This window comes from Vicugna pacos, unplaced genomic scaffold (genome assembly GCF_048564905.1).
Source record: "Vicugna pacos unplaced genomic scaffold, VicPac4 scaffold_112, whole genome shotgun sequence".
Lineage (NCBI taxonomy): Eukaryota > Metazoa > Chordata > Mammalia > Artiodactyla > Camelidae > Vicugna > Vicugna pacos.
The window spans coordinates 558882-583969 of NW_027328792.1; the positions used below are offsets into that span (position 1 = coordinate 558882).

The 25088-nt window shown below is 40.8% G+C and overlaps 1 protein-coding gene across 1 annotated transcript in view; it reads right to left on the reverse strand.

The window, feature by feature from the left end:
• Positions 1 to 647: 647 nt before the first annotated feature.
• The window catches only part of LOC140694920 (trafficking protein particle complex subunit 9-like), a 65967-nt gene continuing 41526 nt past the window's right edge, over positions 648 to 25088 (reverse strand). Inside the window, exons 7-8 of the mRNA XM_072957924.1 lie at positions 5614 to 5734; positions 648 to 939 (exon numbers count right to left, since the gene is read on the reverse strand). Of these exons, the coding sequence (XP_072814025.1) occupies positions 926 to 939; positions 5614 to 5734 (135 nt within the window). The 3' untranslated portion in view covers positions 648 to 925. The remainder of the gene's footprint in view (positions 940 to 5613; positions 5735 to 25088) is intronic.

The following is a 25088-nucleotide window of genomic DNA, read 5'->3' on the forward strand; positions in this document are numbered from 1 at the left end:
TAGTTTATATACTTTTACTAGACAAGCCTCAGTGTCTGATGTGCATTTGACCTAGAGCACATCTCAGCTCAGTCCAGCCTCCTCCCCAGTGCTCCTAGCATCAGTGGCTTTGGCTACTTTATTGGACAGCAACCCCAGGGGTCCCACCATGGTCATGGCTGTAAAGCGGGAGTAAGTGTCCACACTAACCCTAAAAGGATCTCTCTGAAACAAAGGCGGATTCACTTTGAAATGTCTGGAAACCGGCGGGCTGCATCTCCATCCCCCCTTGGCTACAAGACAGACTTCTTCCTTGCTGATCCCTTTCTGGATGTAGGGAAGCAATCCGGCACAAAGCCAGGGTGGACTGGCCTCCAGGTAAACTTACCTGCTGTCTGTGTCCAGTCCCATGAAGTCCTCCTTCTCAAACGGGATGCAGGGGAGGGGGATCTTGTCCCCAGAATTCTTGGGGCCACCATCCAGCCACTTGGAATTGAGCAAGATGAAGAGTGACTCAGTGAAGTCCTCGATCCTCATCTCCACCACCCTGCAGTCCTCTAAATTTGAAGGCAACGTCGGTGCGCGGCTGCTCGACTTCCTCCACATGCAGTACAAAGACAAAGAGCTGAGAGTCATTATCGAGGTGCCATACAGCTCCTCTGCACGTGGAGCTTCTCCAAGGCCTTGGCAGAGAGACAGTCGGTAATGGTGACAAGGCCCACGACCTTGCAGTGTTTCTGGAAGACGCTCCACCCATTCTCGGGCACATAGCGGTGCCTGTAGTGGATACAGAGTGTCCACTGGGAGCCACATGGGCTGATATGGCTCACCGAGGTGAGTAGCTGATAGATGCAAAAGAAATTCTCCTCTGAGATGATCTCCATGGTTTGGACTACAACGGGAAGAGTCTGGTGGTCCTCAGCACACTGCACGTAGTCAGGGATGCTCATGTTGCAGGCCCTGCCGAGACAGGAGAGGAGATCGAGGTACATACTCTGCTGTGTGCTATGGGCCCATCTGGGTTGCGGTGACCTGGTGTGTACCAGACAGAAGGCAAGGGAAGCCAAAGCAAATCCAAGGGTACAGTTTGTCCTCATAGTCTGCACATGGCTACTGTAGCTCGGATCACATTACCCAGCTTTTGGTCTAGGCTTCCTGCCTCTGCAGAGAAAGGTCATTTCTTATTTTCTATTTCCAAGCACCTAGCAAGGCCCTGATGCAAAGTCACTGCTCAAAAATGCTGAATAAAGAAATGAACAAAGGAAATGCTTCCCCAACCCCCTTCAGCAGAATATAAAGAGAAGGACCACAGTAGGATCAAAAGATCTGGATTCCTATTCAATTTATTTGAACCCCTTAGCTTCATAGTAATGGATAAGAAAACTTGCCTTGGGGTAGAGGGTACTGTTCATTGGTGGAGCACATGCTTAGCATGTACGAGGTCCTGGGTTCAAACCCCAGTACCTCATTTTAAAAAATCAAACAAATAAATACACCTAATTTCCCTCCTGAAAAAGTATTTTTTAATTCAAAAGTCAAAAAACACCTTGCAATTGACACAACATTGTAAACTTGACTATACATCAATTAAAAAAAATCCATGCCTTGCAAGAATATATCTGGATTACGGATGTTTGCAAATGTAAAATGCCTAGGGTACCACCTGCATAAAAAGTGGTGACTGTACAATTGTACTATCCCCCCTTTATGAGCTATTCTTCCTTTGGGGGAGTTATAACCTCTCAGAGCTAATTTTCTCAGTTTAAAAAATATAAATATTTCCTGGTTCTCAGTACTGCTGAAGAATCAGATAACCCTAAGAAAGCATCTGACCCACAGAATTTACTCAATAAATGTTTCTTGAATGAATGAATAAACAAGCAAAGTGAATGCTGCTCCCTGCCAAAGACCATCATAATGATACTTCCTGGGAATCCCAAGCCCACGTTCACCAGACTCTGCACTAACAATGTGGGTGACCTGGGCAGGCCTGTGTGCTTCTCTAAGCCCCAATTTAATCGTGGATAGAAATGAGGGCAATAACACAAACCTCAAATTGTTAGTGAGTCAGTAATGAATTGTACCCCAACACTGCAAGATGGAACCATTAAGGAAAACTGGGCAAAGAGTCCATAGGCTCTCTCCATATTATCTCTTACTACCACATGGGAATCTACATTACATCTCAAAATAAAAAGTCTAATTTTTTAAAGAGGTTTTCGAGGTTAGGTGAGCTCACTGTCTCAAATAAGGAACACACAGTACAAATAGGACAATGCCCAGCCCATGAGATACACTCAGTTAACATTCCCACTGAGCCCACTAGTCCCTCCAACTTCTAATGGTGTCCACTTCCAAGAGCCCATGTGACCATCCTTGTTCTAATTTTCTATTTGTAATTTTTTTCTTTTCATTAAATAGAAACACCCAATTCCATAGAATTCTTACCAGATATCATGATGGCAGCCCTTCAAAACCTGACCACAGAGATCATGATGGCAGCCCTTCTTGGTGAAACAATAAAATGAATAGCCATTTTCACAAGACCTCTGAGTAAATCTACTAGGGAACTTCATCCTGGACTGAGGAAGAGGACTGGGGAGGAGGGGGCATTCAGGGGCACAGAGAATCATGGGCCACCTGTCCCACGATGGACTTTAGACTCACCCTCACCCTTCAGGAACTACTAAATACACACAGACAGAGTGCTATGGACAAGATTTTGTTTTTTAAACAAATCCCTGAATCCCTAGCAGGTCTTGTTTCTACCCATACACAAATGGCTTATCTGCATAATGTTTCACAAAAGCCTTAAAATATTATCACCCCAACTTGACACATCAAGAAACTGAGGTAGAGTAGTTTATCACATTCTACAAGATTAGAGAGAGGCCACGTCAGACACCGTATTTAAATCCAAGCCCCTGCTCCAGTGCTCACACTAGAAAGTGTGACATACTGCCCCTTTTCTGCCCTCTCCCTGCAATCAATCTCTGAAGAGTCTTTTCTGTGTCACCTGGAATCACAATCACATTCATTTTCCACAAAGAGCTATGTCACTCCTTGGAGGACTTTTCAAAATCTAAAGGGTTGGTTTGAGAGGAGAGATTTGCATTTTCTGTTTCTCAAAGGAAACATGGCTTTAAAAGAAACTGAAAAGTAGTTATCTAGTCTAAGCCCTCATTGTGCAGAGAAAGAACCGGAGGCTCAGAAGAGATGAGGAAAGGGCCTTATTAACAAATATTGCCTCAGCGCAGCACCAAGCCAGACCTGGCACTTCTAGGGGAGGATCTGGAAGGCCCAGGAGAATGAGTGTTAGAAAACAGAAAGAGAAGAAGCATACAAGGCCCCGTCTCTTCACCACCATAACATGAATTTCCACCAAATTACCCAGAATGGGTGCAGCCAATATTAAGTTTGTCAAAAGAGGTTATAGAATTCTCAACCATAGTGGAAATTCCAACATTTACTGTGCTTTTTTCCCAGTTCAAGCATCAATTCAGTGGGCACTCTGTACCAGGGACTACACGAGGCCTGGGGTTCTCCCAAATACAGATCTCTATTACCACGTGTGCAAACCACATTAAGGCCACCAGAAGAAAAGCGCCCACAGATAAGATGGAATTACTGAAACTGAAAGCAGCAAAAGAGCATATATTACTAGGAAAAACGGTGCTCCTAGTAATGGACTCATGGACATAGAAAGCAAACTGTGTTTAGCAGGCAGGAAAGGGGGGATTAACAGATACAAATTAGTAAATATAAAATAAATGACAAGGACCTGCTACATAACACAGGGAACTATATTCAATTTCTTGTAGTGATTTATACTAAAAACAATCTAAAACATATATATATACATATGCATATGTTTATAACTGAATCTCTGCTGCACACTTGAAACTAACATTGTAAATTGAATACACTTAAATAAAAAATAATTTTAAAAAATAAGTAAAAATAAATGCAATGCCATTAAGAAAAAATAAAAGAACTCTCTAATCCCCTTAACTGTAGGTGGTCGAGAAATCTAGCTGCAAACACCAAGTCCACTGGATCACTCCAGCACTGGCTGTCACTCTTTCTGACCATCAGAGAGTCACTTGCTTCACTGAGGTTACTTTTCTCTTCTGTGAAAGGCTACAGTTGCAACTAATGATGTATAGAATCTCATCATTCACAAGCGCAAAAAGTAGTGAGGACTTCACATGGGCCAGGCTCTGGTCAGATGAAAAGATAGGGTCCCAGATATATTCATGGGTAGAAGAAGTTTATGCCATAAAGGTATAAATTCTTCCTGTTTTGATAGACAGATTCATTTCAATTCTGGTTAGAATTCCTACCAGATTTTTCTTGGAATATAACAAGTTAATTTATGGTCAGGAATAGCCAAGAAATTTCTTTAGAACCACCACTTGGGAGGGGTGGATAGGTCATTCATTTCCACTGCTCTTTCTGAAGTGATGAAAACGTTCTGGAATAATAATGCATGCACCACTGTGAATATGCAAAAAGCTGCTGAATTGTACCATTTAAATGGATGGAATTCATGGTGTGTGAACTATATCACAATAAAACTGTCCTATGAAAATTATTTCTTGACAATTATTTTTCAGTTTATACACTAGTCTGTCCCACAATTTAAGAAAAACAAAAAACCTAAACAAGCCAAACTCTGCCAGGAGCACTTTAGGACTGCAATATCCCTGGGTCTCCAAGGCCTCTGGTGGTGCTGTTCCTGTTAACGCACAATAGCTGGGCTGGGCTAGTTAGGGACTGTAACTATCTTTTGAAAATCGAGGATCACTCCTTTCACCCTGGGAGAGGGAAGGAAGGAGGATGTCACAGCCTCATGCCTTCAGCACATTTTTAACAGAACCAAGCCCTGCTTTCACCACTGCAATCCCTCTCACTATAAAAACACGTGACATCAACAAGCACCGCCATCATAACACCTGAAAGTGTTCAAGGTACTTACCTGAGGCAGAAACATGGAGGGGGGAGACAGAACCTCGCTTAGCAGTGACGCTCCCTTTTCCCGACTCCACCAGGAGAAGCTGGGCGTTAGAGCCGGAGGCTTTCAGCCCAGGTAGCAGCGCCCACGCCACAGAGCTGGTCCTCAGGGAGCGGGAAAGGGAGAGCAGGGCAGCCCCGGGGTCGCGGGGCAGGGAAAGCGGGGAGGGGGACGCGGGCTGCAGCCTCGCTCGGAGGACAGCCCCAGCCACAGTCCCAAGCGCCCGCCCCCGTCCGGGTCCGCAGACCCCGCCCGCCCGGGACACAGCCCGCCCAGGGGCGGGGACGGGCCGCCGGACGAGAAGAGGAAGCCCGGGAGGAGAGGACTAGCGGGAGGGAGAGGGGAAGGGGACGCCAGCCGCGGACTGAGTGGATCCCGGCTGGGTGAGAGATGGCAGGTGCACACCAGGCCCTGGACACTGTGGCCGGGACGCCGGGGCAGGTGGCGCTGGCAGAGGGGTCTGGCCTGAGCAATTCATCTGAACACGGGCTGACTAGCGCCCTTGGGGTCTGTGACAGGCGGACCGCCCTCCCGCAGCCGCCTGACCCCTTTCCCAGGAGCCCCCACCTTGCACTTCCACAGTCAGAGGCCCCGACCCCAGGCAGGAACCAAAGGCCTACCGGGCGACGTAGTTGAGAAGCCTTTGGGCCCGATCCCCGGCTCGGATATGGAGCTCCCAACCAGCGGACCACTTGGCACTGACTGCGCATGCGCAGGAGGGCCAGCGATCCTCTCTGGGTTCTGTGAGAGAAGGTGGGACAGCGAGGGAGGGAGAAGATGGGAGCGGGTGGAGAGGACGGGAAAATTGGAGGGATACAGATGGACAGGATGAGCAGAGAGAAGGAAGGGATCTGGAGAAGGGAGGGTCTTAGAGGAGTTGGAGAAAAAAAGCTTTACCTCTGGGGCACCCCTAGGCGGCAGACCTGCCTCTGTACCCTTCTGTTACCCTTCAAGCCCCGCAGCTCAATTTTACCACCGTGATCCAACCCTCCGTCCGATGCTTCTGCAGAAACCCTAGGGAGATCACACCCGTTGCCCCCACGCGGAGCTGGGTTTTCTGTTGCTCTGAGAACCAAGCACCCGCAGGTGTTGTCGCTCAGAACTACCTTGGGAAGAGCACATATTCCCCTTTTACACGCTGGGAAACAGGCAGGCAGGATCTCTGCCTTAGCTCCACTGTCCCAGGTGTTGGGCTGGCGGGGAGCGGGATGGTACAAGATCAGAGCCCCAGACAGAGCAGACTGCCTGAGTGTTGGTGCATAGTCCCCATCCCTCCTGGGTAAACCATACCCCACCCTAGTGGAAACATCAAGGGCTCACAGTAGTTCCCTGGGTGTGGGAGAGCTGTCCTCATGTGAAGGAAAAGTCCAGCTGGGCTAACAAGCTAAGTCACAAATCTAAGTGTGATAAGTGTCAGTTTACTGATCTAAATTATGCTGGGCTATCTCGTAAATCTGAAGTTTAGTGTCAGTTTATTGGCCTAACAACCTAACTCGTAATTCCAAGCTCAACAAGTGTCAGTAATGTGATCTGTTACAAATTGATAAGCTCCAGTGTACTTATTCCTTGCTTTTTGTTCTTTGAGCCTTATTGGCTAATGCCCCCTTACTTGTAACTAAGCCTTTAAAACCTCATGTGCACGTCTTGGAGGTACTCAAAACTTCGGAGCCGAAGCCCCTCTGAGCCCACCGGCATAATAATTCTGAGTACTCCAACACTCCGATTGGTGCTTTTGTCTTGGCTGGCCTGTTTCCATAACACTCAGCTCCAGTGCCCAGCTTTCTAGGTAGATAGGAGTGTTACCAAGTCAAAATTAATTCTCCTCAGTGCAGGACAGGCCAATAAGTTGGGAGACCAGATGTTGGGGCATGGAATAGCAAGTTTCTGTAGACCTAGATGGCAAACTAATGTCCTGGAAAACCATCTCCCCAAGTCACAATTCAGGCTCCTTTCCTATGTGCTTGGTTAGTGCAAACTTCTTAGTGTAGGAATTCCTTCTTGTTAGAATCCTTTCTTCTTGCAGCTATCTGCGTGGGTCAGATCCCTGTAAACCTCCAACAAAAGAAACGTTATTTTCTATTCTGCAATTTGCTATCTTTTAATGAATGAAAAAGTGTTAAATATCCTTAAAGGTCAGAGCCTTCAGAATAGGGTCTCCTGTTTATTTCAGGCTCTAGGCAACATTGTTTTACAAGCAAGATGAAGCCTAGGTGACAGAGCATAGGGTTAAATTCAAAGGAACAAATCTAATATGGAGTCAGATTTGTTCTGTTATATTACCCGGCCAGATGCCACTTGAGGATTTAAACCCCTTTAAGTTAAAAATAACTAAAATTTTAAAGGAATTTACATACATAGGTGGGAATGTGCAAAGCATATCTGGAAAAGCACCCAAAGGATAGTAAACAGAGGCATCTCCAGAGAGGGCTGAAAGAACAGAGGATGAGGGAAAACTTCTTTCACTTGTGTATTTTTGTTCTCTGAGTTTTTTTTAAACCATTTCCTTGTATTTCTTTTTCAGATAAAAGAAATGTGTAATGGAGCAAAGGAGTAATTAGCTTAGCAAATACAGCAGCCATGGAATCATTAGTCATCACTTTTGATTTAAGCCAGAAAGCATTTTTTGACTCTCTCCAATGTGCTCTGTCCTGTTTTAAGACTTCTATTAATATTATTATTATTATTATTATTATTATTATTATTATTATTATTATTATTATTACTATTACTACAAGTACTACTACTATGACTATTACTATTATTACTATTATTTTATGAAATAATAACACGGTTTACCTCACCCCTGCCCATGGCTGGTGGAAAACCAACTGAGTTTTTCTTGAGTTGTTTTCCAAGGAGTAGAGATGAGTTTATAAACAGAACACATCTTCAGGGCAAAACAGGCAGTGTACATTACCAGCAGGCCAGACAGCAATGAAGGGTTTTCAATAGAGGCACCCAGAAGCTGAGAGAGAAAACCTCCAGGACACTACAAAAAGCTGCCCAAACTGCCATCTCCATGGTACTACTGAAATAGGAAAGAACAAATCTGACTCCATATTTGATCTGTTTCTTTGACTTTAACAAAGCCAAGTTAATATGCTCCGGTCTTTTCATGGGTTATGATGTCACAGAGGAAACGGACAGGTCAACAAGGAACCACTCTGCCGTGATCACGGAGCCGGGGAAAGGGATGGGCTGCAAGATGTATGAAGCAGCCACAACTGTGCCCGTGCTTCTAGGCAGGTATCCAAAATCGCCTCGACAAGGTGTCAAACATTTGTGCCCATGTCCTCATCAACAGACATGTATTAAAGACAAATGGAAACATATAAAAGGCCAATACCCTTGCTGGGTACACCGTCCAAAGAACAAAGTCTCAGTTTGACAACTGGCCATCTCGGTTCCATGGGATTCATTCTTGGAGAACCTTAAAAACCACTCTTCTGTCCTCAAGAATTGCTGCATATTTGTCCTATCTTTGGCTCAGGGATGCAGCACGTTCAAGTGAACTTTAATGTCTGCACAGATTTGACTGTCTTTTTCCAGGTTCACTTGTCCATTCAAAAGAGGCCTGAGCTAAGTCCATCCTCCGTAAGATCTATTCCCTCCAGTGACAGCTCATTGAGCCTGCAATTAAAAGCCAAGTGAACAAGACTGTCCTCAGCTAAAAAGTTCACCGATCTTTCACTGTTTTCTTAATCTCCTCTCCTGGCTAATTGCAACAGACTAACACCTCCCTCCACCAAGATACCCAACTATGTCATTTTTCTCCCCAAAGAGAAAATAAGGTCCATAAAATAGGAGACAACTCCATAGTCACCTCTGAATTCTTAGCATATAGTAATGTCAATAAATACAACTCAGATTATTGTTAGTTTCCTTTAAAACCTTTCTGGTTATTTGAATGAGACCTTGGAAGAGAGGTGTTTGCTGTCCAGTATCTTGATCCACAAGACTCTGGAGGCCTTTTTCGGAATAGCTGTTCACTGATTCATTCAAAATACAACTTATCAATCAAGGAGTAGCTGTGCTTTTCTGCCAGGAGTTTGTGGTCACTCTCATGCCAGAACAGCTTTAAACTATATCCTTACTTTGGATTTGTTATTTTTCCCCTCTTCCAACAAAATTGACTTTTCTTACTTTCTTGTTTTGAGGAATTTTTTTTTTCCTATTTCACCCTTTAGTAAAGCAAGATTCTCAGGATGGGCTTGGCCCATTATATGATCACCCATCCAACTCCTAGTGTGAGAGGTCTGGGGCTCACATCCCTCCCTCCTGTCAAGGCAACTGAAAATCAGTTCAGGAGCCAACCAGCACACCACGGCTTCTAACGCTCACGTATCTCTCAGAAACCCTGCTTTCTCGTTTGTCTTGGCTTCTGAGAATTTTCCCTCACTTTCTTGACAATGAGTTGTGCAGCTTGAAAGATGAGGAAGGAAGGTTTTATTTCTCAATCAGCATTTTAAGGAACTTGTGTAATGAAGGTTTTCAGGAGTTTCTAGTACCCTCCATTGCCGAGACAGAAAACACACTAGACATTTTCTAAATTTAGTTCTCATGTGCATTTTTTCTGTGCTTTTTTTTTCTTAACTGCTAACAGACATTTTTTAATTAAAAAAAAATAAGGCCCCAAAAAGAATAGAACACTGAAGGGGCAAACAAAATTAAAGGGCAAAGACAGAAAAATGATAACTACTCTACAAAGTTAATGTAATACATACACTATGTATCAGATCAGCAATTCTCAGTAACAGCTAATTGAAACATGACCATGAGGTAAAATTTCTCTCCTGTCAGGACATGGCCAACAGAAAATACAATTAAACCAACAAACTAATTTCCTAAGTCTGGCGAGGTACAGAAGTCTACAAGCTAAATGTGTCTTATTCTAGAAAAGAGGGAGTCTCACCAGCTCTTTTCTGTGGAGCCTGAGCCCACGGGAGGACGGTGAAGTGAGCTCTGTAAGTACCCAATTAGCAAAGTGAGTGATGAATAAATAGACGTGAGCTTTGATGACAGAGATAATACTACTATTCGTTTGTCCTTTAAAGTATGACTTCACGTTCAGTGATCAATACTTCGGCGTCCTTAGGAGTTGAGATTTTAGGAAAATGCACAACCTGGGCCCAGATCTCCTCTTTAAGCTCGTGACACTGCAGTTAGTTGTCTCAAAGGCAGCTCCAACTCCACATGCAAAGAGCTGACTTCACGGTGTTCCTCCCATAGCCGTCCTTACCAGGGCCCCTGGTCGGAGGGTAAGGTCTCCCTGCGTCTCCCAACTCAGGCCCATCACTCACAGATGTGAATGGACCCCTCCTTCAGGGACCAGATATCCTCAGACACCGAGTCCCACTACCCTCAACTGACCTACCAGATACTCACTGGCACTCACTCAGCACTGACCCTCTGCTGGAGACCACGCTGCACACTGCACAGTGTATCTCACTGGATCTCCACAATAGTCCTGGGAATTGGGTACATCACTGCTTCAACTGATTAGATAAATTGTTTCACTTCCTTGCGTGCGTCATTCAAACTGACACGGCTACTAAGCCACAAGCCTGGGCCTGAAAACCACTTGAAAATTGGACACTGCTACACCTCGCAGCCACCCTACTCTGACTCATCACATCATCTCCTGCCAAGCCTTCTAAATGTTTCCAAACATTCTAGAAGACAAATATGAACTATGAGAGCACCCCACTCTCCTACTTAAAATCTGTCAATGATGGTTCACTCCCCTTAGGAGAAAGCCCAACCAGGCCTGAGCACAGCCTAAGGCCCCAGCATCCGCTTTCCCTGCACGGCCGCGCCGCCTCACCCACCACGCAGCTCTACACGTGCCGTGTCTAGGACAGGGATGCTGACTCCGCACAACCCAGGGCTTGTCTCACTCGAACAATGATCACCTTCTTCAGTGTTCATCTTCTTCATTGCTGACTCTCACAAAAATGTTTTCTCATGATGAATCAATATCTTTTTCCTTACAACTGCCCATCATTAATAATGAGCTCCCCCCAAAGAGAGAAGACCTAATTCTCAGTCTCCTTATCTGTAAAGTGAGAATAACAAGGAAATATGTGAGGTTTCAAGAGAAATAATATTCATGTGAGGCTGAGGGACAATTCCATCATACAGTAAGCATTCAATATGTGCTTACTTAATATTAATAAGAATATATTGCATTCTAGCAACCTTCAATCAATGTTTTATGACTTTGTCCAACAGACTACTGACAAACTGTTGGACGAACCACTTTGAGCAGATCAGCACAAGCATACTGGGAGAGGTAAGTGCTGACTCCAGTTACAGCTGCAGCCACCCAGCACTACGGGGCGGGGGCAGTTTGCTCAAACTCTTACATGTTGCTTGAGCATTTAGTTCTCATTATAGAATAAAGACAGTTGTTCTTTAGTCAAAGCTCCTGAAACATAAATCTTCAAAGATTGATGCAAATTAGGTTTCAAGTACAACACTCTCACTAGAATTTATTTGAAAATTATAGTCTTAGCTACTCCGCACATCAAAAGGGCATAATCTTAATGTATCTGACTAAATACACTGAAAGGGTTGTTTAAAAGTAATTAAGAAGAAGCCATTCAGAATAAGCTCTCAGTATCATCTGCACAAAGACCCACCCAAGGGTCTCATTTCTCACTTCCACATAGGTGTTTTCAAGTAGCTTACCTTGGGTCTTGGTTTCTTATAACACGGGGCGGGGAATAGTTGTGGATAGATTTATGTAGCAAATATATACCAAGGGTATTTGTTGTGAAGGAATTCTACAAATAAGAAGATTGATACATAGTCCCACCCATAAGAAATTCAGCCTTTCCATTTACAACAGCATTAAAAATAAAGTGAGAGATACATTTAACAAAAATTTACAAGATTTGTACATTGAACTTTTTGAAGTATCACCAGAATAAATTTTAAAAGATCTACATATATGGAAGACATCCCATTTTCATGGAATGTTTGACAATATTATTAAAAATGTTAAGAATCCTCAAAGTGAACTATATATTCAGTGGAATCCCTATCAAAATTCCAGCTGACTTCTATGCAAAATTGAAAAACTGATCCCAAAATTCACATGGACGTGCAAGGGGCCCAGGACAGCAAAAACAACCTTGAAAAAGAAGAGTAAAGTTGGAGGACTCACTTTAAAGTGTACTAAAATGCTATAGTACTAAGTCAGTATGATACTGGCATAAGTTTGGATAAATAAGTCTAAGAGACACAATAAAAACCCACGGGGAAAAACTTACATTTACAGACACTTTTCCACTAGGGGGCCAAAAACACTCCATTGAAAGAATAGTCTATTCAACTAATGGTTCAGGGACAGCTGGGTATCTGCAGGCAAAAGAATCAATCTGGAATCTGAACACCCATATTTTATATAACAAATAAAATTAATTGAAAATAGATCACAGACAGAAATGTAAAAATTAAACCTATAAACTTTCTAAAAGAAGACACAGTATAAATCTTTGTGGGCCTAGGATAGGCTTTGGTTTCCTAGATACAAAACCAAGAGCACAAGTGATAGAAGGAAAAAGCAGATAAACTGGACTTCATCAAAACTAAAACCTTTTTCTTACAAAGGACATCATCAAGAAAGTGAAATGACAGGGGAAAAGGGTATCTCAAGTCAGAGAGTGCGTGCTTTGCAAAAAAATAAAATAAATCTTTACATCAAACTACCTCCCTTGTAAAGAAATTGTTTTAATGTTTAAAAAAATATAGTTAAAGGACAATGTGCAGAATAGAAGAAAAATTTTGCAAAGCATGTATCTAATAAGAGAGTAGTATCCAGGATATATAACGAATGCTTACAACTGAACAATACAAAAAAATACACCCAATTTTTAAATTTACCACGAATTTAAATAGATATACAAATGGCCAATAATCATATGAAAAGATGCTCAGCATCACTAGGGAAGTCAAAAACAAAATGAGATCTCATTTTACACCCACTAGGATGGTTATAACCAAAACATGGACAATAACAAATGTCGTTCAGGAGGCAGAGAAACCTCATATGCGGCCAGGGGAAAGGAACAATGTTGCAGCTTCTTTGGAGAAGTCTGGTATTTCCTCAAAAGCTTAGAGTTATATGTCTCAGCAATTCCACTCCTACATATAGAGTCATCTCTCAATATCCTTGGGGGGTTGGTTTCAGGAACCCCACACCCTGGATACCATAATCCAAGGATGTTCGAGTCCCTTTACAATCAACCATCTGGATTCATGTAGTGGAAACTACAGATATGGCGGGGCAAATGTACAGCCAACAGAATGAAAACATATTCTCATAAAAAATTTCACATCAATATTCATAGCAGTATCATTCAGGGTAGCCAAAAGTTACTAACAATATCCATCCATCAATGAACGGATAAACACATTTACCAAGAATAGGCCCACAAACTTTTGGTCATTGAAACTTTGACAAAGGAGGTGAGAACATACAATGGAGTAAAGACAGCCTCTTCAGCAAATGGTGTAGGGAAAACTTAACAGCTGCATGTAAATCATTGAAGTTAGACTACTCCCTCACAGAATATACAAAAATGAATACAAAATGTGTTAAAGACTTAAACATGTAGACAAGACACTATAAACCTCTTAGAAGCAACCATAGGCAAAACATCTGACATACATCTCAGCAATGTTTTCCTAGAGCAGTCTACTCAAGCAATAGAAAAACAACCAAAAATATACAAGAGGGATCTAATTAAACTTACAAGCTTTTGCACAGCTATGGAAACAGTAAGCAAAACAAAAAGACAACCAACCTATGGAATGGGAGAAAATATTTGCAATAAATGAAACTGCTAGGGGCTTAATTCCCAGAATATGTAAACAGCTTTTACACTTAATAAGAAAGAAAAACAAACAATTCAATTCAAAAATTGGCAGAAGTCCTAAAGAAACATTTCTCCAATGAAGACGTACAAATGGCCAGTAGCCACATAAAAAAATATTCAATATCATTATCAGAGAAATGCAAATCAAAACTGCAATCAAGTATCACCTCTCACCAGTCAGAATAGCCATCATTCAGAAGTTCACTGACAATAAATACTGGAAAGTCTGCGGAGAATTGGGAACACACCTGCACTGTGGTGGGGATACAGTTTGGTGGAGCCATTGTGGAAAAGTGTATAGATGTTCCTCTAAAGACATAAAATTGACCTCCCAGATGACCCAGCAATCCCACTCCTGGGCATATATCCAGAAGGAACCCTAATTGAAAAAGACACCTACACCCCAATGTACACAGCAGCACTATTTACAATATCAAGACATGGAAGCAACCGAAATGTCCACTGAGAGATGACTGGATAAAGAGGTTGTAGCATATTTGTCCAATAGACTACTATTCAGCCATAAAATAATAATAAAATAATGACATTGGCAGCAACATCAATGGACCTGGAGAATGTCATTCTAAGTGAAGTAAGCCAGAAAGAGAAAGGAAAATACCATATGAGATTGCTCACATGTGGACTCTAAAAAAAAAAAATAGAAAGAAACAAAAAAAATAAACTTATCTACAGAACAGAAACAGACACAGAGACATAGAAACCAAACTATGGTTACCAGTGGGGAGAGGGTGTGGGAAGGAATAAACTGGGAGTTCAAGATTTGCAGATACTGAGTATGTAAAGAATAAACAGCAAGTTTATACTGTATAGCACAGGAGAATATATTTAATATCTTATAGTAACTTATGTTTAAAAAGAGGATGAAAATGAATACAGGTAGGTTCCTATTTAGCTGAAGTGTTGTGCTGTACACAAGAAACTAACACAAAATTATAAACTAACAAGACTTCAATGAAAATATTTTTAAATAGACCAAAAACGAAAACAAAGGAAAAGGATATTATCAAGCAAAAAGAATAAAGTACTGATTCAGGCTACAATTATGGATGAACCTTGAAACTTTATGCTAAAATAAGCCAGACACAGAAAGCCAAATAGTGCCCTTTAAAGTGAACTGTATCTAAGCGTTTATTGTACTACTCCTGTAAATTTTCCAGAGGTTTGAAATCTATCAATATCAAAATAAAATGTATTATGCATTAAAAACTTAAAACGCTTCCTCACAGGAGGGCTTTAATTATTAAATGCAGAAACGCATATAAAGCTCTTGGAAAAACAATTTGCACGTCCACACACAGTCACTGCTGTCACTGCCACTCAGAGGGTGGTGACAGCGCTGATGAGAGCTGCCTCCACTCGCTCCCCTGCAGAAAGGAGTGAAGGCCTGAGCTCTGACAGGCAGGGTGAGCGTGAACCTGAGTCATACACAGCCACGTTCCAGACTCTGCGTTACCCAACTTTCTTATACAAACTGCAACATGTAATGTAAACACGCTAGAGGGATGTATCTTACAACACAGGGAATACAGACAATGTTTTACAGTAACTATAAATGGAGCATCTATTGTACACCTGAAACTAATATCATATTTTAAATCAGCTATATTTTTATGAAAAATTAAAAAATATTTTTAAAATGCTATCACTTTAATATTCAATTCGGTTTTTAAGTTACTACTAAACAGCTCAGAATGTATAAAAGCATTTAATTGTGCTGTTTGCTTACATATTTATTTACATTCAGCCTCTTGCTAAAAGAGAATTTAAACAATTCTGTTAAACACAGCTTAACAACCATAACAACAAAAGGCAAAACGGAGAGTGAAGAGAAAATGGAGATTCAATACTTAAATGAAACCAGGGGGAAGTAAACTCATAAAAATGGATTCCATGAAGTCAGGGCAAGTGTTAAGGCTGACTAGAAATTCAGCTGTAGGATTCTTGGCAGCGAAACCAAAAAGAAAAGATGATGGGGCGGGTGGTAGAGCGTGTGCTTAGCGTGCACGGGGTCCTGGGTTGAAGCCCCAGGGCTTCCACTAACAGGTAAATACATCTAATTAACTGCCCCCCTAAAAGATCACCAAAGAAAAGAAAAAGAGAAATTTCTTTCCCAAAGAACCCTGATATTAAATTTGGATTAAATATTAAAAAAAAGAAAAAAAGAAAAATTCAAAAGATAAGTGACACTGAAGGAAAACCACAGCTGGCCTAACAAGCTAAGTCACAAATCAAAGTATGATAAGTGTCGGTTTCCTGATCTAAGTTTTGCTGGGCTACCTGGTAAATCTGAAGTTTAGTGTCAGTTTACTGGGCTAATAAGCTAACCCGAAAATCCAAGGTCAACAGTTGTCAGTAACGTGATCTGTTCCAAATTGATAAGCTTCAGTGTACTGATTCCTTGCTTTTTGTTGTTTGAGCCTTATTGGGTATTAGCCCCATACTTGTAATTAACCCTATAAAACCTCATGTGCACGTCTTGGAGGTGCTCAGAGCTTTGGAAAAGAAACCCCTCTGAGCCCGCCAGCGTAATAAATCTCAGTACTCCAACCCTCTGTGTGATTCTTATTTCTTGGCTGGCCTTTTGTTTCCATAACAACACAAGCGATAATGCCCGTGAGATAAATCTGGGGAGGCTGCTGGTAAGTCGCCATGTCTCACGTGGGAAAATCTGAAACATCCTTCTCACCACTCAGAGTCATCATAAGCCCACACCACACCTCCTGCCGTTAAATGCAGGAGCACGGTTAGGGCCCGGCCTTTGCTGTCTTTGTGTCATCACAGTGATACAGGATGGAAGGGGGAAGAGCACAGCCATTCAAGGAAGGCCGCAGCAATTGACATCAAAATGGTGAAGGATTCAACCCCCAATAGGCCTTGAGGCTCAGGATGAAGAGATTTAACTTCTAGCAGATCTTGAGATTCAGTAAACATCCATTGTAATAGTAACCTGGTGAATAACATGCCCCAGGCACCATGGCAGTCCCAATGATAGCCACAAAAGGTCAAAGGGTGGGAAATGGCCAACTCCCTGGGAATCCTAGCCCCTTGCCCTAAGGCTGGTCCTTCTACTTATTAGCATATGAAACCACCAAGCCCAAGAAAACAAGCAACACAGCGCCACCTCGCGGTCACCACTCTCTGTCCCTCTTTGGAGAAGACAGACCTTCTGTCTGTGGGGTGTGTACCTACTTCTAATCTGTGCATGAAACCCCCACACCTCGTGACGTTTCTCTTGCATTTCAATGTATCTGTCTGAATATATATACCTTTACTCAACACTGGCTTGCTCTTGAATTCTTTACTGCATGAAGTCAAAGAACAAAATCTGGTGGGGCACATCCCAGGGGCTCAACGAAAGCCTGGGACACAGCCCTTCTCATGCCCAACGTTTTTTATTCTTGTATCAACAGGACTGGGCTGTGAAGTGACGTCTGAGGCCCCAGCTAAGGGACAGAACCAGCTTCCAGGGTTCCAATTTGCGGGCAGCCTCTTCCCCAGCTTGGGCCTTGGGGTCTGCCCGGTTCTCTGTGTTTCTCTGTTGTGCTGACTCCCCAGCCATACAGCGTACTCCTAGGCCTGTCCCCACAAAACCCTTCTCTCCAAAATACAAGCACGTCATGTCACAATCCTCTTGTTCAACCAGGAAATGTTCAGCCCACTTTTTTCCTCCCCAATAAATTACCCAACTCTCCTCCCTCCCATCACATCACTTCTTTCTTTGTGAGAACTCTGCACTCGCCACACCCCATCATGAACACAGGTGTCTTGCTGGCTGTGACCGAGATGTTTCTGTCTCACACAGCAAGCGTCCTTTCACTTTCCCCTTGTTACCTTAAAAAAGCCTTTCCTGAGTCACCCACCCCTCTGATTATGAACTCACAATGTGCTGAAGTTGCAGTCACTATGTGCATACATCCCAGTTTTGGCTAGGTTTCCATCACAAGATCTTCATTAAGGAGCTGCATCAAGAAGTTATACAGGGTATTCGTACATCAGAGTGGAGGAACCTGCAAAAAATTTAAACGGCTTTGAAGAGAGTGTTAACCAGGGACAGAGATGTCGCGGGTCCTAGTCAAAAGTGTCATGAGGAAAAATGTTCTCCCAAGGCTCAGAGTGGCTTCTGAACACAGAATCCTCAGGGAGGAGGTGACAGGCAGTGATTAGGGTGGGTGATACAGGTTACGCTCCCCCAGCTGGGGAAGAATAGGTTTTTTTCTTGTTTTCCAAACAATTTCTTACTATCTTTTTCTCTTATTGCCACATACCATTTCCTACGAATTAAGCATATCAATGTCAGTCATTTGGGCCACTTGGGAGAAGCTACACGATGCCATTCACAGGGATGGGGCATGACAGCCACACCAGTCTAGGTTGAAAGACCAGTGGGGGTATTTGCAAGGTAATCACGGGCATGCGACAAACTCCCCAGCTTCAATGACCTCATCTCAAAGCTGGGGTCAATAAAACTACCAAGCAAATTGCGTGAAGATTATGGCCAATGTTTACTAGGTAAGTGCCCGTGAAAGCTGCCGCTTAATGGGGAATGAGTACGATCAATGAGGCCCTGTCTACCTGCCCACATGCGCCCTGCCTTCCTGCCTTGCTGCAACAGCAGAACTTGTTTAGCTGAGATGAACACCCCCAGAGCAGCCCAGACGGGAAAGCTCCCAGCTCTGCACGGCGAGACGTGTTCCTTTCCTTCTCAGAGCTGATCACAGTTTGCTGTCGTCTGTTTTTATGTTTATCCCTTTTGTAACTCCCTCTCCTCCGGAGTTTTTGCTCAAGCAGCACAGGGCCAGGTGTGTCTTGGGTCCTGCCGGATATTCTGGGCAGGGAAACAGCCAACTCCATATCTGGCTCTGGTGCTGAACGGAGAGAGCAGAAGGCCCAGGGGCCCATGCTGAACTGAGGCCCCTGCACCCAAAATTATGGTCTGACCTTGGGCAAATTACACAGTCTTCTTTACCCTGAGATTCCTCATCTGTCCATGAAAATAACTGCCCATGTCACACAGAGTTACAAGTATTAAAGGAAATCAACAAATTCACAACCTAGCCAAGGGGCTACAAGTGCATCCTCAACAGACAAATGCTGCCTTTACGGCTCTGACGCACGCTAAGCGGGGCGGCCCCACACAGTGAACACTGCTAAGTGCCAGGGTGTTAAATGCTTCATGTGTGCTATAATACTCTTTAGATCTTACAACAATCCCAGGAAGAAATGAATATTATCATGCCCATTTCACAGATTCACCAACAGGTTGAGAGTATGCATTCTATTCCAAGGCCCTATGGTGAAGAAATGGCAATTTAAACCGGAATCTGGGCCCAGGCCTTGGCTCCATCTCTCTCCCATCCACCTGACCACTTGCCTATGAATTCCACCTGTCCAATATAAAAGTTTGCAGCCGGCCATCCCTTAAAAGCAATGTGTGCCACCGTTTGTCAATGTTGTTTAATTACCATAAACTGTTCTCAGAAACCACTACAGTAAAGAAAGTTGGACTTAAGGAATTCTGCATTGCGTTCTCCTGTAATGTGCAGGATCCCTTTCCTACACCTCCAAATCCAAGTGTATGCTTCCTCCGTGTTTATGTTTGCACACGGCTTATTAAAGCAGAAGGTATCTGCAGTAATTCCATCTCGGTTGCTTTCCAAGTTTGCAGATTATCCATATTCGGTCTGTGAACGAAAATACTACAATGTGAATGAGAATACTGCAACCATGTCAGTAAACAAAGAATACTGATACCAAGTCATTAAAGGCTTCCGCCACTCCCCGGCGAGGACAGGCTTGCAGCCCAGCCACTGCAGCAACTCACAATGGTGCCCTCTGAGCAGACTCAGAATAAGAAAGGACGGGCTACTGGCCCGAGATAGCTAGGTGCTTGTCTAAAAAATGAATTCAGTGAGTCCTAATATTTGCTTCCTCCCATTCATACAAAATCACTAAATTCTTGAACTTGAGATACCTGGCTTTCTTTAGATAACAAGTAATCTTTTATTGTTCCAACAACCTGGTCTTTGTTGTAAAGCTCCTATATATCCTAGCTCTTCCTCAACCTCTTGGGAGCAGTCCCTCAGAGAGTTCTGAGAGACAGTCATCCTGGCTCGAGTCCTCCCGCCAAATGAAACATAACTCTTAACTTTTAGGCTGCACGTTTATTTCAGTCAACAGTTTTGGACACCATGAAGCACCACAGCAGATTTCTCTCCACCTGAACTCTCCAAGTAACCAGAGCCTTGGTACCAGCAGTGGCCCTTTGTGCTCATCCGCCTCCTCGGGGGGTCCAGATGAATTTGGCTGAGTCTCTCCTGGTTCTCAGATCTCACATATTGGTTGATGATCCTAAGTTTTATCTGGCGGTGTATCCAGGTACGTGGCCCTCCAGTTGAAAGAAACTGAGGTGAATTACCCACCCAGTGGAGACATCCCGAGTGGGTCCAAGTTGAAAGACACTGGGTTCAGGACTGAGTGGTTAGGTAAGAGGCTGGTCTAATGTTTTCCTCAATTTGGTTACCTCCATTGAATTTTTCAGGATAAAAGTAAAACTCTTATGAGGAAACTTTCAACTCCAAATTTTGGACCATCCTCCTGGCTGGTAACAGCATTCTCGGGTGACAGGGAATCTTCCAGGAGTGGTAGACACAAAGACTTCATGCCACAGAGTTGTCCCTCTGGGAAATCTTACTAGCAAATTTATTCTGAGAACCCGACCTTACAATGGGGAATAGAACTTTCAAAAAAAAAAATAAAGAACAGAAAAGAAAAGAAAAAGAAATGACAGATTGCCAGTCTCCAAGTAAAACCCCAGCCAGATTTATGTACATACAAAACTTACAACATTAATCGGGAATAAGAAAAAAAAAAAACTCACTCTGGAAATAACCAGGCCTGATAAAAACATTTTTTGGCATTCTGAACTTGTAAAAACAAAATCCCCTTTAGTGGGAACTTGGATTTCTCTTCCTGTGTCCTTGAAATTTAAACGTTTTATCTTTCTCTGGATGTTTTAAGTGTGTGCATGTAAGTATATATATGTTTAGTTTAGTTTTTAAAGGAAACCTTGGACTCTGCCATACAAAAGTTCAAGTATTGTGTACATATGGTGGCCACGCAAATAAATTGGGATTCTAAGCAATTCTTTGATTGTACCAATTTTCAGATATTTTGCCATCTTAAACTTTGTTGCATCAGCCTGGACCACGAAGGCTTTAAGCTTTTGGAGAGTAAACCTTTGAATTTTATTTAGGCAACACCCCGACTCTCATGTGGAAGGGCCTCTTCATCTTATTGGTTTAAAATCACTATATATATAAATATAAATATATATATAAATTGATGGCCATATGATGGATTTTTTAATTTGGAAAAACTTTTTAATTGGTGAAAGTTTAAAGAGATCTCATAAACGGCTGTTTTATTGGTACCTATTAAAATAAAGTTTAAATGCAGAAAAATATATCTAATGGTTAACCTAAGAACTCAGATATAAAAATATAACTGGTTTGAAAAGCTACATTTTTGTTTTTCCTTTCTGATAAATGTTTCTAGAGATGCTAATAAAAACTTAGTATAATTAATGTTAATTAGGTTGAATAACTGGAAAAAGGATTGTAAAAATGTCAAAAAAACAGATAAGTGGCTTATCCCAAAAGGATAAATATTTTTATATGGTTATTTTGAATGAGATAAATAAAATGGACATTTTTGGATTTACATACAGGGTTTTGATACTACACTACGTAAAGTTAAAAAAAAAGGGCCAAAGAGTTCACCTACTCCCCCCCAACATTAAAGTTCAAACAAGTCCGTTTTATTTACCACAGTTTAACATATATTTATATGTAGACTGAAATACTTGATCAAGGATTGGGACAACAGACCAATTAATGAAATTAAAAATCGAGAAGGGCCTAAGCTCTTTGGCTGAAACTTGGGCATCCTAGAGACTTCTATAAAATTATATACAATGTACACCCACAAAAAAAAGGTTTCTGTCACTCCTTCTAGAAATAAGAATTATTGATTAAACTTAATAAATATAAAAATTAAAGGTATAAGATTTAATAAAATTGAGATAAAAGTTTGTGAAATTGGTATATTTAGATGGTCTTTATATAAACCTTTTGCTTATGTTGTGGGATAGATATGTTTCAGTGGAAAAACGCTTCCCCTTCTTGGTATTATAAGGCTGGGCACATGTCTATCCCTCTGAAAATATTAATTGAACAAATTAAAGGAAACCAATATAGTTACTTGAGACGTCCAATATAACGTAAATCTAAAAAGTAATTTGAGTAGCTAAAAAAAAAAAATAGGTTTACCCTGGGTTTAACTTATAACTCAAGGAAAAGAGACCTTAATAAATGTCTTATGCAAGCTTTGGAAGACAAAATAAAGAAAACCTTAGTTTTAAAACATGGAATTCTTTGTTTACAGCTCTTCTCACTGATACAAAAATGCCAATTAAGGAGATAAAATTGGGTCTGGGTGACAGAGCATTTATCTGGGGACCTGGAAGAGAGTGTCTTTGTCTTGCAGATCAGAAATATAAATACAACAAACAGTGACCTAGGACTGAGCCTAATTAGCTCAACGAAATAAAACTTGAGGCCATGAAATTTTTGGCATTTTAGAACTCAGAACTCTGACGGGTCCTTCAGACTTTGTGAGGAAATCTTAATTATCTGTTTCATAAATAGTAAGCCTTAGTGATTTGAGCAAGCAAATTCAGCTTACTCCAACTATTATTATAAATATAAGTAAGTTTTAAAGTGAAGCTATGAGATCTCTAGCTTTTGTCTGTTTATAAGCCTGCATACAGATTATAGAAGTGAGATATTTCTACTGCTAAAAAAAAAAATTTCGAAGTCAAAGAGCTCTGCTTAATTGATGTAAAAATATAAGAGCTTAAAAATTAAGTATTTTTAAAATAAAAACTTAACAAATTGACTTTCAGTGTCATGTGAATTGGAAAATATTCAATATTAAGGTAATATTTGATATTGTTTAGTTTAAGTATGTTCTAATAAATGTAGACATCTTTAAAATCATCCATCTTAACTATAATACCTTTACTGTACCTAGGTTTAATGAAAGTCAAATAAGATCCTGTTATATCTGTTGCAGATTTGTCAAAAAAAAAAATAACAGTAATGTGCTGTGGTAAAATTTTAAGTAAATTAAATGCAAATGAGATGAGAGCTTTGGGTAAATATTTAAAATTTATTTTTAAAATGTATGCTTAAAATAATCTCTAAATGTTTGATATCTTTAAATTCTAGAGTTGTGCTAAATTAAGTTAAATGACAAGATTTTATTAAATATCTATGCCATTTTCAGATAAAATAAGATTGAAATATGAATTACTTAACATTTAACTTCCTCTTACAGTGAAATTAAGGTGTTTAGAAATATTAATAAATGGTTGGTGTCACACAGAAATAGTCTCTATTAGTAAGGGAATGATCTCAGTATCCTAGGAAAGTAATATAAATGCGTAAAGGAAGATGTAAGAATGGAATAATACTTTGTTAATGAAAAATAGTGACTTTCTCCTGAAGCTGGTTACCTCTGAATGGAAGACAAAATAAGGGACACACTAATATAAGTATAGAAAGCTGTGGAAGGCTTGTGGAAAAGGAACCCTGAGGAAAGTTTTGTACGTGGTCAGAATTGGCTAAGTTTAGAATCAAATTGGGCAACGTAAATGAATCTTAGAAGTTAGCTGGAACAAGATTAGATTTGGTTTTCTCTCTGTTAAGAGGAAAAAATTTTCTTAAAATATTAATCCACCTTCAGTAACAGATTGTAAAACTTCTTATACCACTTAGCTGATCTGTTCTGCCTTTACATTTGACATATTTTCTTGTTAATGAATTAGTACTACATTACAGTGATCTATATGTTTATCTGATCAAGTGTTCTGAAATCTTTCACAAAGCTCCCCAAATATAAAATTCTAATTAATTAAATAAAAATTAATTTAATTAATTAAAATTCTTTTAATCTCCAGTTAAGTTTGGGATGCTACAGAAGGCCCCTGAAACATCCCAAAGAGAGATTTTTAACTATAAAGTTTCATTTGGCATTTTAAATAACATGGAATTGTCAAATGAATCATAAAACTTCTAAGGTTATATTGAATGAGAAATATTATTAATATAGGTATTGTAGAAATTATATGGACTCCCTAAAATTCTGGTTTATCTGAAATGTTACCAGTGATAATTATGGGTATAGTGAACAGGTTTCTTTATTGATTATAGTGTAACGGTGTTTAACCATGCTTTTAAATCTTTTGTCATTTATAGACAGTTAATTGTTTTCTTCTGATGGTTTTGCAAAATGCTTTCTCTTCAAGGAGATTTACTGATTTCTAATAAATTTCAAACTACAGCACTGAACTAAACTGGGTAAGACATTTTAAAGTTCTAATGAAAACTCTCATTAAAAGAATTAGTTACATGGGACTGATTAACCAGCTGAATATGGTTATAATTTTTGATATTGTTTGAAATACTACTGCCTTTTAACCTGTTTCCCAGACATAAAGAATCTCTTCTCCTTAAGCTAGTTATGGTTCACAGCAATTTGATAAATTATAACTATGTATACAGACTTGGAACAGTTATCTTTTCTCTCTATCTGATCCCTCAAAAGACTAAAAATACTTAGGTCCCCAGTGGCTCTATCAGACAAATTAGGGAGATCATCTCCTAAGAGATATAGGAGTATAAAGGTATTTTAAGGATTTTAAAGAGAAAAGAATTTACCTAAATCTGTAAGGCAAAAATCCATGAAAAGCCTTGACGTAGCTTTCTTGGCCTTAGAAAACCTTATTAACATTCTACCCTGAGACTCCGTATTAAAACTTCCAACACAGTCAATTTAAAAAGCCTATATGATCAAATAATCAGATTTAATTTGTAAAGAAATTAATCTTGATTTGGCTATATTTGAGAAAACTGAGGGTAACTTTAGAGAGAAAAAAATTATATTTTAGTCGATATTAAATTCTAGTTTTGTTAATTGAGGTCCATATTTACTAAGACACTTCCCAGATCATTCCTTGCTGTTATGTCACACTGCTGTACAGTTTAATTGAATTATGAAAAGAATACTCTAGGTTTGATTCTGAAGCTCAGTAATCTATCCTTGGGTAAAATTCCAATGCCCCATGACCTGCA